Source organism: Lampetra planeri, chromosome 8 (assembly GCF_965212315.1).
Source record: "Lampetra planeri chromosome 8, kcLamPlan1.2.h2, whole genome shotgun sequence".
NCBI classification, from domain to species: Eukaryota; Metazoa; Chordata; class Hyperoartia; order Petromyzontiformes; family Petromyzontidae; genus Lampetra; species Lampetra planeri.
The window spans coordinates 6205863-6220377 of record NC_136114.1 but is presented as its reverse complement, the minus strand read 5'-3'; the positions used below and the strand labels follow the sequence as shown (position 1 = coordinate 6220377).

Sequence of the window (14515 nt, the reverse complement as noted above, 5' to 3'; positions counted from 1 at the left end):
TGGTCTCAGTGTACGTTAAATTAAGTGGATATTTGATATATTTAATCAGGAGGACATACTCTTGTACGGCCAGAATGCGTTTCCAATCATCAGTGTCAACAGGCGACAGTGACCAAAGAACATGCATTGGATATGAACTCTCTTTTTTTAGAATGACGTTAAGTGAACGATGTGTTATGACCATATTGTAGTAGCAAATATTGTTAATATTTTACTCTATATTAAAAATGAAGTGTATTTTGGACATTCATACCATTCATACAATAAAGCTGAAAACATTTAAGCTTCACTGAGCAGCATATATACTGCTGCAGCAGGCTGTGTGACCTTAAAAATGAAATGTCTCTTGCAGATGAGAATGGCACTTGAATCAAGGGCTCCGGCCCTTACCCTCCTGCTTGCATTGCTGAGTTTCGTGAGCGCTATTCCTATCGACAAATCAAAACTAAAGGAGCATAATGAGGTTAAGGATACAAAAGATGAAAAGCAGATAGAGGTGAGTTCTAACTAACCTTCGAGCATTTTCATTTGCATTTGTCATTTAAGCAAGTCATTATTTAAGAAAATATCGTGGAGAAAATCATGTTGATGTTTTTTTTATACAACCGTTTAAGGGTTTAGCTCACTGTAGCTCTGGTGGTCCGCGGAAATATTGCCAGCATAGTTATCTTGTACCTTGGGCGTATTTATATGTAATTATCTATAGTGTACAGGGTGATACATTTTTAGATACCCCAATAAAATAAGATGGAGAATTAATAGAAAAAATGCATTTCATTTAAAAGCCTCTACCTGTCGGCCACCGATGTAAATGCACTCCTTTGTAAGATAGAGCCATCAGCTTAACGATGATCAGTCACTAGTGGAGACGAAACGGAAGAGAGCCGTTAGAAATCAGTGGGTAAACGATGTTCCAGTATAATACAGTACTCTTACAGCTCTCAAATTGCACCACTACCACGTTGTCCTCGTATTGCACATTTGTTAATGTAGAAAGCATTTTTACAGTAAGTTCCAGTAGCAGACGTAGCAATTGAATAGCTGCCACAACAAAGAACATGTACGAGAGGGTAACCTAGATAATAATAAATATTACTTACATTTTATATTGCATCATTAATGCTGATAACACCCCCATAACGCTGTATATTAATTACACACGAGGACCAAATCCCATTTACAGCCACTACGAAGTAAATGAAAACCCTACTACCAAGCAAAATCAAAAGTTAATTAAAGTAATTAAGAAATGGCACCAAAACAAAAGTGATTTTGATGCACTTAAGCAATGGGGCATTGCACAGAACTGCCGGTCTCTTTGGAAACATAGTGTACATCATGAGGTAGGCTGCAGTTGATGTACACTGGAAAATGAACACGAAAAATTGTGATGCCGCTCAGGGAGAATTTGACGTGCGTCTCTCTCAGGACACTGGGCTCTACTATGACCGCTACCTACGAGAGGTGATCGATGTGCTGGAGAAGGACACCCACTTCAAGCAGAAACTGGAAACAGCTGACATTGAGGACATTAAGGTAACCGGTTTCATATCACCTGCATCTCTATTCAACCAAGTCTAGAATCAGGACAGTGCATCGTTTTATTACCTTGTAATTACTTTGTGCCTATCACCGGTCACCCTGGAATTTCACCTCATCTCGTCATGTCTTGGAAGCTAAGCAGTTTTAACCTGGATAGATATTGCACGGGTAGCAACCACGCATAACAGATGTCGTGGACATCGTGGACTTCTGTTATGCAGAGTGCAGTGTAGCAAATGCAATCTTTGCAGTGTCCTTTGCAGTCTTTTATATACTCTAACCTTCACTAACCTGCATTGAGCAGGATGGTGAATATGGTCAAATAACCCCCTCGACTCGGACGGCATATATACCCTAATCCAGCAGTTGTTTGACAAAGAACTCTACAGCTCCAAATATTCCACAGGTTTTGAGATACAATGGATTTATCATAAATTGATTTTATGGAAAGGTTTTTTTGTGCAATTGGAATTTGAAATGTGTTCTGACATGTTCAGCTTTCCCTTGGCTTTGCAAAGCCTCAAGTTCTTTATTTAAAATAAGTAAGTGTGACATATATTTGCCAGAAATATACAAGCATTAAGACATTGTAGCCTTTGTGATAATATAGGAATTATCTTGGTGTGTAGAGGGTTGGAAAAAGACGATCAACAATGACTTGACAATAAGAATGTAGAAGATGGTGCTAAGCTTTTAATAGGGGCTTACCCTCTCCTCCCAATAATACAGAGTTTATGAGAGGGGACCAAACATACTTTTCATTTGGTTCCCAAAGAATATCTTAAGGGCTTGCTCACTGCTTTGACGTGGTATTGAACTATTAATAAAACTTCCACATTTTTAAATTTATTTTTTAAAGGAACGTTCTATTTGAACATTTTCCCAAGAGTTTTAGAAAGTATGCATGTTGAAAATGGAAATATCAACAAGCACAGGATGAAAATAATTTTGTTTAGCAAGACCTGTTTTGACAGGTCACAATTTATTGCAAAAGTTTAGTAGAAAGTTTAAAAAGTTATTTCGATCATTTGACAATTACATTAAAAGTAATGTCAATGGACATTTACTTTTGCATTGTTTCTGTAAAAACAGCTCTGTTCTGGCATACAGTACAGTGTAGGTGTAAGAGGTGAAAGCTCTGCAGACGGAAAGCATTTAGTCTTAAATCATATTTTGCTTTGCCAGATATGTTGTTCCCGAAAGTGAATGATTATTATTTTTAGAAAACACATTGACATAGTGAGTTCCATAGCAATTAATAAAACTACCATCGCTCTTAGCTTAAATAATTGTGACAAAAAATTGTATTCTTACAATTAAAATGTTTGAGTGTTTATGTGGGTTATTGGAAATATTTTCAAGTTTGCTGTTTGGAGAGCTTTGCTGCTTTTTCAAATTTCTTTTATTAGCCATTTTTATGGTTTACCAAGTTCTGTTTATAGAGGAGAAAGGACATGTGTGCTGTTTTTTATTGCAGTTAGTCATTGCGTAAAAACTAGTATGGCATGAATTATCCTCCTTTTAAGAGGCAAAAATTTAAAACAAATTGCATCACGTCCATTTTTCGGGAATGGATTGTAATACATGAGTGTGCTTGCTCTGTACAAACTAATTCAGAAGCGCTTAAAGAAAAACAATCAAGGCTGTTTACACATTTTTTTTGGCTGTATTTGAATGTCGTCAGGCCTCCTACGGCTGGTAAGGCTGCATGTGGCTGCAGATTAATGTAGAAAGCTATGCGGCGTAATCCCTACATTTCCGTCAACTAGAAAGCTTCCAATGCCATGCTTGTAGACTGATTTAGATGCAAGCATTTAAAAAGCACAATCGAAAGACAAATCCTATTCAATGTACTTTGATGTTTGGCAGTTGACCTAGAAAACACTGTGTCATTGGAAACAATGATATCAGTTTGTGAATCACTACCCAACATGTTTTAGGCTGTAAAAGTGTACACAGGAAAGCAAAGAGCTCATTTGAGTCTATGCTTTACAGCAAATGTAAATTATTTGTCTAGCCATATGATTTCATTGAATTTCGCTGGTCTCTACATTTTCCTCATTGTTCTAGCTCAAATATTTTCAGTTAGAAATGTCAAAGGTCATGACACATTCTAACAGGGACCGCTGAAGGTACATCCGGTACAGAAAAGTGTTGATGTCATCAAAAAAACATGTGATATCTTGGAGTTTAACCAGTGGGAGTTCACTTGGCAGGAACTGGATTAAGTCCAAAGGCCCTGTGTTGTAATCGGGTCATTGAGTAATTTTTTTTTTTAAAACCCACTTTTTGTTCCTCTACAGAACTTGACCATGAGCATTGCAATAGCCTGCAGTGCAGTTCTTTGTGGTTATATGATTCAGTCTATTGAATTGTGTCAAAAGAATGTGGGATTTCTCATTTGGATTCGGTGAACTCAAGAAGTTGATTACTGGAGTTGTAGTTGTGAATGTATTATGAACAAATTAATCTTAAAAGTTGCTAAAATGCTTTTAACTTTTTTGTAAGCTTTTAATTGTTTAAATTAAAGTTATTTATTGAAATGTGTGCAGTCTATTCAAATGCTGTATAACGAAACACTGCCACTCCTTTTCACCTAAAAGTAGTCAAATATTCACTTTTGGATTTGGGTAGTTTGGAATAGTAAATACTGTTTATCATTAACAATAAAGGTTATGCCTGTTTTGGAATGTTTAGCCTAAATGGTTGGTGTGAACTTGGAGGAAAAAAACCCCTCCAAAATACATTAAAAAAACTCCACATATTTGAAATTTTCAGCCATCATTTTTCATCATAACATCAGTTTCCTTCCTAACCTCGCTCTATAGGCTAATACTTGGTACCGTGCCAGGTGAATACTTGCGCAAGTGGTCAGGCTATAGCCTCCGGCAAGAAGCACACTGAATAGGTGGTGTAATGGGGAGAGATATTGGTTATATCGCTGAGTGTGACAGACATAGCTCTGAAAACATGTGTTCATGTACCAGGCAAGATTTGATGGCGAAGAGGCTCATTTATTTGACTGGGTTATACAAAATGTTTCATGTTCTCTATTACTATTTCACAATCCTCCAGCCTCGTACAACAGACATAAAACGAAGCCATTACATAAGACATGTTCGTCAGTAATTACAACAGGGGGAATGTCACTATTTACGACTACTTATATGTACTATCATTTAAAAGTGTTTGAGTTGATTTAAATTTCATGTGAAATTGTGCTTTGCGCTTGACTTTAGTAAACTTCAGCCATGACAAAAAACCCTCTTAACTCCCATGTGAAGGCTAAGTTTCAATTGGATTTCTCTGTTATCTTTTGCTGCAGCCAGATTCACCTAACACAGTCCACTGGGGAGTCTAAAGGAACCATTACCGTAAACAGAGTTGACATTTAAAGGTGCGATGCTGAGATTTGTTACAGCACCTCAGTATGGCACCCCCACTATTGCCCCAGTGGTACAGCCCATGTGAGGTAGTGAACTGAACGCGTGGCTGTGTGTGTACGCACGGGAAGGGCAGGAGACCGGGCAGGATGCGGGGCCATTTCCCACAGGAAGCACAGCCCATTTAAGGCCCTCCTTCCTGATCTCACACATGCTGGATCACTCCTGCAGCAGTTCGCTTACATACGTTCAGCCATACATGCATACTTGAAGGCAAACAGAAAGACTGCTGGAGTAAATGCTGAGAGATCTATTGTCTGTTATGATGACACCCAAAAACATTGTCCCCGTTTGCTGTTCTCAAAAGTGTTGATTTTAGGTCGGTTTACCATGCGAGGTGCGTACATTCTAGAACTGTACATTGCCAGAAGTCATACATGGGCCACTGAAAATTTAGGTTTAGTAACCCATAGTGAATTGTAGCAAGATCATTGTTTTGTATTAACTTACACATGAGCACATTGGTTAGTGGAATGTCCATCAAAAATAAATAACAGATAAATAAAACCTTTTCATTTTCAAGGCAGGAATTTGTGTGGTTTAAATCTAAATTTTTAATTCACCGCATAAACACAATACCTTCGTGATGACAAAAAATAATGCACATTTACCCACTTGTGATGGATAAGGGGAATTTGTCATTTACTTTGCATAGCATACATTAACTGAGTTAATTTGCGTATCTTGGTTATAGGTGGTTGCATTTTAGAGGTGGCGAGGTGGCACATTAGACCATGTCATGGTGCTGAACCACTGGTACAGGTCCTGGGTTTTATTTCCTGTCTCAGCTACCCCCTCAGTATGAACTCTGTGTAACAAGGTTTTCAAGTGCAGTGAGCTGATCTGAGCCCAGTCACCAATGTTTGCACAGAAGCAAAAATCTAAACAATTTTTGTTCCACAAAATTTGGCAAATTCCATTGCTGAAAATGTTTTTTTTTACAATTTGATTGGCATGCAACGCGCATGTTAGGGTACCTTATGCCTTATGCGCCCCCATTGTGGATAAATATTCTATTGACGGAACTTCAAAGTTAGTTCTGACACCAGAGTTCTGAATGGAAATTAAGGATTGTTAACTCGATAGGAGCATTGTGATATGTCAATAATATCCTTAAATATAGACCGTTTATATAACACTCGTGTTACTCCTTTATTTTATGATCCTGCAAATGTATAATAATTATATAACACATTATTTCCTGATTATTAAAAAAACATTGAATAGTATGTCTGCCACCTAGTGGTATATTATGAGTCCTACACATTTCTTTTTTAAGGTAGACAAAAAAACTAAGTCAAAGATGTCCTATAACAATAGGTTTCACCTTTTCTGGCTATAAAAAAGGTGTCAAGATGTTTTATATTTTAATACTGGCAAGAAAGTTCCCATATTCAAAGATGTCCTGTTTGTTGAACTGCTTTCACACTTCTGGATTTGAAGCTTTTGTGACTGCAGGTGGGACCGTCACAGCCAAATTGACTGTATCAGTAAATTTGGCTGTGACGGTCCCACCTGAAGACGGAGACTTGTGTTGCCTCCGAAGCGTCGTGATTTAATTTAGTTATTTTCAATTATTATTATTTTATTTCATTATTATTTTTTACCTACGTGACTTTCCCGAAAAAACCCAAGAGTATGCTTTCACACTGTAGCCAATAGGGATAATCGGAGGTGCAGGGAAAGGACAACAAACTAAACACATAAACAAGTTCACCCGTATAGCCTTATAGACTTTTGAGGCAAGTGCTGGTAGCAAGCACCGATGAAGGCCGGCACGGCACACGAGGGGTTGGGTGGCCATCACCACGCCCAGCCACCTGTGGGCTGTGGCTCCCCAGTGGCGATGTTTACACATCGCACCAGGTACCGGTACTCATTTGAGGCTGAGTCGACCTAGGGGAGGCCCAGGTCCGGTTCAGATTATCACCACTCGTGTTGACCGTGAGCAGGAATTGATCTCAGGTCACTAGGCCTGTAGCACAGCATGCTGAGAGTTGCACTACTGCTCCCCACAAGATAGAATACAATGTAGGGCATAGAATAGTAATGTAGCTGCATAGCGCTGGCTGCTGGCAGGGAAGTGGATCTGCGGCTTACGGCAGCCCTGATGTCAGCAGGCCACGTGATACACCAGAGGGGGATCTCGGGGAAAGGTCACAGAAGGGGCACACCAAGAACCCGCTGGTAGGTTCTAGAAAGGGGGCGTGGCCCGGGGCCGAGCCAGGCCACCCTGACAGTATAAGAAAGGCCTCTGTAGGGGACCTGGGGGCTGTTGACTGTAAGTGGGATCCCCGCCGTGCTGCTGAAGTTCGTCGTCGTCACCATTCTTCTCTTAGTTGCCGCAGTCTTCGTCGCTTGATATTGCGCTATTATACAGTTGTTGGCTGTATCGGTCAACGCCATCGGTGTTAGACGGCTAGCGTTGTGTATAGGTGAGGGTGTGTGTAGCCTAGGCAACTTTAGGTGTGTGAAGGGAGATTGTGAGTAAGAAGTGCCTCTAAGAATTACTGCCTCCGAATTGAACCACTACACATCTAACAACATGCAAGTGTATTTTTTGTGAACATCATTGTTGTCGTGTGTACATGTCCATGAGTTATTTTCCTTGCCCTTTAATGCATATCTGCACGCATACTTTAACAGAGCACACCTGCCTTTACCAGATATTGTAGTCGTAATCACTCGGTACTCTATAATTGGCCAAACATCTAAATTGCAGGATCTTCTTGACAGAGGATTGTAAATCGGTGATGCTTGCCTGGGATATTAAAGGGACTATTCTCTTTTTAATCGTATTCCAAATTGAAAATTATTTCCTTCATTTATAAACGGGTGAATTCTCAAAAGTAAATCTGCCAACCTGTCCAGTAAATGTACTCCTGGTGTTATTTGATTAATATTGTGCAGATAATTTAGAAGTTTTGAGTTTGTGCTGTGTCACTGGCACGCATTTGTTCCTCTTGTAAATAATGTCTCAGGATTTTGTAGGTCCACACTTAAAATATTCACCACCGCGTCCATGGGAAAATATGGCAATCAAACCATTGACCGAGTGGAAATACAACTCAGTATAATTAGCACAGAGCGAATTCGGCCACTTGATGTAGCAATTAGTACTGTTTTCCATTTACTTCACAAGTTTATAATTGTGATGAATGTCTGAATGTATTGGTTATTAGCTTATATATTTTCTAAGGAGAAGATTAGAATCATGTTTGTTTGTATATGCATGCAGCATTGATTAACACCACAATTCTTTACTGTGCACTTTATATTCGTTCTAGTTTTCTCTATCTGAGCAGAAAGTTGCATTGGTAATTTTTTGTGTGTGCAATACAAGGCGTACACCAACATATTACCACCACACATACTGATTACTTGGCTCATAGACTACCACTGGAAATCTGAAACGTGCTTTTAAGTTAGGTGACATGTTCTGCAGTACTGTATTAATAGCGTTCACAATCTATCAAATACATTGCTTTATATGTCATCCCTACCATCTCTGTCAGGTTTGTTTTCTTTACAAAACCGGCTTGTCCCAATGGGCCCTCACTTAGATATCAATAATGTGTTGTACATATGTATGGACATACATGCAGAATATTAAAAATTTCGTATTTTTTCTCTTACCTTACCTATTTTCTTGAACTGCAAATCGCTGCTAAAACTTCATTTGACGGTACTGTACAGTACTGCGAAAACGAATTTATTTTTGTAAGCAGTTTGTCCTTCCCCTGCATCTCCGATTAGCACGATCGGCTATGTACGGTACAAAAGAAGTTCAACATACAATATTCTATCCACAAATCGTATCTGAGACTACACGACTGTATCGAGAGAAAGCGGTGAGATAAGTGATGAAAGATAATGTGATGTGAGAAAGTGGTTTGTTATGATAATTATAATGTGTTTAATAACTCGTATTATTTATTCATTCGTAAGCAGCAGATATCATCCGCGAAATGTTCTCTTTACGAGCATCTCCAGAACGTATCCCTCGCGAATAACGAGGGAATATTGCGCATTTTACGCATAGCTTGAGGCTGTCATTTCGGATTTCCCCCACCAGAAAGCACCGAGCATCTCCAGAACGTATCCCTCGCGAATAACGAGGGAATACTGCACATTTTACGCATAGCTTGAGGCTGTCATTTCGGATTTCCCCCACCAGAGAGCAGCACACCCTTGCCAATGCTGGAATGCTCTTTTCGAAGCGACGCTGCACAGCGCTACCACTGACAAGAGATGAGTTACATTGTTTCATTCCTACGCATCGTATGCTAACCGCACAAGTGTGAAGCTCTTCTGATGTATAAAGTACTTTTTTTTCAAATATAGGAATAAATGTTTGTTTTCAGTGATATCTGCACTTGTCATGGCCTCCCCTGCCTCAATTTCACGACACCACACCTACCGGCATTGGAAAACCTTCATACATCAGTGGTTTAACACAAGGGCGGCAATTCGTTTTTTTAAATGATCTTTCAACAAAATTAATTCTGCAGCCTGAAACTAGCCCATACACACAGAGATGTGACTCGAGAGTTAAGATTAATTTATGGACATTAGGTTGTGTTGTGCAATACGTTCCATAAAAAAAGTATATTTAAACTCAGCCGTCATTTACACATGCCAACTGGATGATGAATAAAACTTTGTATTCTCCTACCGCATTGAAGCTCATCTGGGAAATCATTTTGTGATCTCGTGATTGTTGCCTAGGAACCACTCATTGTACCTTTTGAATGTCTAAAAACGTAAGCAAATATTTGCTTCTGGAATGTTTACATAATAAAGGTTTGTTGTTTTGTTCTTCAGCACCAAATAGAATTCCGTCTCCAGCCACAATTGCAGGAAACGCGTTGGAACAGCAGTGATTTCAACATGTTGTGTATTCGCATGTCGCCTTGGTTCCTGGCTGAATGTGTACAAATATCTATGGACTTTCAACAGCTATTGCCTATAAGTGTATTTATTTTGAGTCTTATTTTAAAGTGTTTACAGTCACTATCATGAATGATCTTTTGTCATATGGTAGCGATTTTAAAAAAATGTGTTGCACAATAACTGTGTAAGATTGCCGTGGTGATTCTGTTATGAACATGCTACTATTAAGCTTTAGCAAGTCTATCCGTATATGGCGTGGTGATCAAACAAGTTAATTTCTGTGTTTGTACTAACACGGGACATTGTGAAAACACACACAGTGAAGCTTCACTTAACCTTGATTGATGGGAGCATAATAATGCAAATAAAGTAATAGCATGATATATATGAGAAGTGTTTCTGTATAGTCTAAAAGCTATACCACCAGTGTTGCATAGCCGGAATCATATGATCAGATTTTGTTTAAGTACAAAAACAAGTGTATGTGTATTTACGTCTACACTTAATCTGGCACAAACATGGTGACATCATTGGAACTTGGTGACATTTGGCATGTTGCACTTAAGTGTGCATGCGGGCATGGATTGCATTTTTGTCTTTGTGTGCCTGAGATAACAAAATTGTGAAATTTGTATAAAAAAAAATCACAATGCTGTCACAAAGGTAACCTCGATGTGCTTTCATGTAAAATAATTCAAGTCTGTGACCATTTCAAATGGCTGCTGAATGTTAGGAAGAAAAACAAATATAGCTATTTTAAAATTATATTTTCAGGATTGTGAAAATATTTTAACTTGAGTCTCACGTATGGATGTGTAGGCAGCCACTGCAAAATAATCAGAAACAGGTAGGCAACGAAGGTCCCTCATGCAATCAGTGTTCACGTTCCATCACGTAGAAGGCCTCATGCAAGGTTACAATGGTGTCACGGCAGATCTGACGAACCCACGCATATTCCATGGACAGCCGACTGGACCGTGCCGTGATGGAGGCGATAAAGATCCACTCTTGACCTGGATGGATCAAAGTAGGGCACAGTGTGAGCGAGTGTCCTTCAATCTTGCAAAGTGGACAAACAGACAGATACATATTAAGCGACTGATGTCATGAATGGCAGGAAGACCAGTCTTCGAAGAGACTGGTGTTGTTAACAAAATCAAACCACATCATTCCAAGAAGCTGTGCAGGTGTCAGGGTGGGTTCGATCCCAACCCCAAAGCCTGTATATTTGGAGTTTGCATGTTTTCTCCGTGGTCACGTGGATTTTTCTCCGTGTCGTCTGGTTTTTATCTCCACATTTAGAAACTCATTTTAGAGTATTTGGCTGCTATAATTGCCCACATAATAAGCCACTTCGTTGAGCTATCATTTGTAGCAAGGTTGCTTCTGAAAAAGAGCTCTCTAGCTCAGCGGGCCTTACCTGGTAAAATAAATAGTAGTTTATTGCAAAGTCTGCAGCCTGTTTGAGTTTCACTGCAGGAGTGTCCACGTCTCAGTACCATACAGTAGCAGCCACCGCACAAGGCAATGCAAGCACTCATGCTTCTGTCAGCGAGAACAGTTAGTCTCCTTAGCAGTCCCAGACACTAAGAGGTTATGGTCCCCGGAGAGATGCGATTGGTGGAAAGCGGGCACTCTGTCACTAGCTGTGGACACTCTGTCAATACCACATGGTGTTTTTTAATGCCATGCGCTGATGGCCTAAAGAAAAAGCGTATCCGTCACTGCACTGTGGAAGAGGGGGCCCCGCATTTTGGGGCATCTCTAAATGAGAAGAGGCTCTGCCAGCTGTGGGTTGTTGCGGCCACTCCCCAAGGACACTGGGTTGCGACTGTTTTATTACTTTGACGAGAGGTTTACAGATTTTGGGCAATTGCCAGTAAGAGGTATGGACAGCGAGCCTTTGATAACACTGGTCAACACACTTTTTCTGGCATAAGGTATTCCAACGGTTTTAAGGTAATTTTTGGGTGCTGATTCCAAATCTGGCATCAGTTTTTATCTTATCACATCAGGTTTTTGAGATATCAAATATTACATTTTCAATAAAAACTGCAGAATAAAAATATTAAATAGATGTGGATATCTACATGAAATGATATTATAAACACACTATCCTGAAAATACAGCACCATATTTTAACACTAAAGCAGTCACTGACTCGCAACAACTTGCAATCAGAAGTGACAGAGTTAATTTCGGGTAAAATCAATGAAAATGGGGTATGCCGATAGCATAAAATGAGATGTGGATGAGCAAATCTGAAATCAGATTTGGAATCAGCACCCTGAAATTAGTCTAAAACAGCTGCAAAAGTCCAGGCCAGAAAAAAATGTTTTTTTTGTTGACCAGTGTAATGCTTGGGCTCACTGCATGTGACAGGAGCAGTGGCTGTTTCTGGACACTCAGACACCATGATTAGTGTTGGTTTCAGTACAATCAATACGAAGTTCATCTTGTGCTCGTATATCTTTTGTCGCAAAGCCAGTACAACATTTTCTTCTGATTTAGCTTGTTTGGGCCACATTGATGTCAATCACAATACTTGTGCAAGCAGTCTCATAAATGTTTGTGACGTGGGCTTTTTTTCCAAAGGTTTTATTTTAGTCACTGTCTTCATCAAGCTGCACTGGCGTTTATATGTTCACTGCACAAATATCCACCTTTTCCTCTCACAATCACGAACTCCCCCTTGGACTCGTACATGTTGCGCAGTAAACCCCTGCACGGTTTTTGAAAGGAGCAAGTTGTAATAAATAGTTTTTTATAGAATTATTCGATCAGAGTAATATGTATTATTTGTCTTAGTGTTCTGTAAATTAAAGCTCTATGCATGTCTAATTTTATTTTGAAAAATTATCCCATTTCCTTCCATAATCTGTCGTAACATTGATGTTTATTATCGCTGATTGACAGTACCGAGGTCATGCCTTTTGAACAAGACCATATTTAAGCATTTGTCTTAACGGGTTGTTCCCAACTCCTGTTGCAATAAATATTATATTGCACTGGCTACTGCTTTTGAGTGTCTGAAATTTGCCCCTTATATTTCGGCATACTAAGATAAATGTGATGTTTTAGTCAAAACACAGATGGGGATCCCACAGGACACATCACAGCCAAGTGGAAGGGCATCTGGAAGCAGAAGATTTCTGAGCAAAGCTGACCGTACCTCTCCCAACAGCCCCAACCAAACCACCCCGTGAAACGCTGTGAACATTTGGGCACGTTATCCCACAGTGGCAGCCCCTGCCTTGACCTATCCCAGTGGCCTTTCCGTTCTCATCAGTGGGCTTGAAGGAATGTGGCAGGCTCATCCAAGTCACTTAAACAATTTGAGGGCAGCATTTTCTGGCAAGTGTTTGGCTTGGGAAACTATATATTTAGTATGTCTGCCTTGAGCTACCGGTTTTTGTCGTTAAAATGTTGCAACCTCAAACAGCACCACCAAACTTTTTTCCAAAGGCGCTCCAAAATAGGTTTCCCAAAATCAGTGTGCAAAGTGCCGCACTGAATAGGGAATTTGTGTTCACGAGATGCTTGTAAGTGCATAAAAAGTAGTGGCCACCCCTATTTGATGGTCTGGTAATACTAACTACAGAAATACGCTGCATTGTCCTGTGTACAAATTAAAGTATAATCCCTCTATAAGATGACATATACAAACGTACATACATTTACACATTAATCCTACGCAGGGAAAACGAACGTAAATGTATACACATCTATTTGGATATTGCTCAATATTAAACAGCTTCGCAAAGCCTTTTTAGGATGTCACATCTGCCATCTGGGGAGTTACTCTGAACTGCTCTCTAACTTGATATCAAGTACAAGCCATTGGCTGAAAGGTACGATCGGCAGTGCTTGCACTGTGTCGGGTGGGAGTGTGATGGAGTGCAACTGTTGGGAAGCAGATGTATTAAATCTGGCATCAGCTTTATAAGTGCATGATCTAAATGTTTAAGGAGTTACTTGATATATGTGGGGGCTGCTTGTGATACCCACACCTGCACTTTTGGACCGTTTGTGCCCCAAACATTACCTTGGCATAGCAGACTGCTCAGCAATTGGGAAGAAGTAATGGAGTGATTGCAAATATGATTACTAATTTGACTGCAATGCCTGCACACACTGACCTGCCCGAGTGGGTAAAGCCAGAATGTTAATGCATTCCCCCTATATTTTCTAACCCTGTGCCAATTTGATTACAGTATATTTTAGGAAATACACATCATCAAACCAGCAAAACCTGAACCCAGTCGAAAATGTTTGAAACGCCTGACCACCAAGCCACCATTTCTTACACACATTTTTGTTTCTATTTTTGTGTGCGGTTTCAAGTTGGTATTATTCTGTTAAGGATCTTACTATAGACACCTGAGATTCAAAAACCTGAGGTCCCGGAGGAAAATCGATGTGACCATGGGGAGAGAGAACATGCAAACTCCAAATATACAGGCGTCAGGATCAGGATCGATCCCACGACCTCCTGTATACCAAGCGAAGTAGTTTACATCTCGTCACCATGGCTCCTTTTTTTTTCTTATGAAAAATATTAAGCTCATTATCTTGTGAAGGAAAATATGTTGCCACTTAAACTTTAAGCCCATATCATTATGGGTTCACTTGAGAAT

At 39.7% G+C, this 14515-nt stretch overlaps 1 protein-coding gene across 7 annotated transcripts in view; it reads left to right on the top strand.

Moving 5' to 3' along the window:
- LOC144720233 (nucleobindin-2-like) overlaps window positions 1-14515 on the top strand; it is a 108035-nt gene that overhangs the window by 2626 nt on the left and 90894 nt on the right. For all 7 annotated transcript variants that reach the window (XM_078596785.1, XM_078596784.1, XM_078596786.1 and 4 more), the window contains exons 2-3: window positions 353-496; window positions 1429-1536. In XM_078596785.1, the coding sequence (XP_078452911.1) occupies window positions 353-496; window positions 1429-1536 (252 nt within the window). The remainder of the gene's footprint in view (window positions 1-352; window positions 497-1428; window positions 1537-14515) is intronic.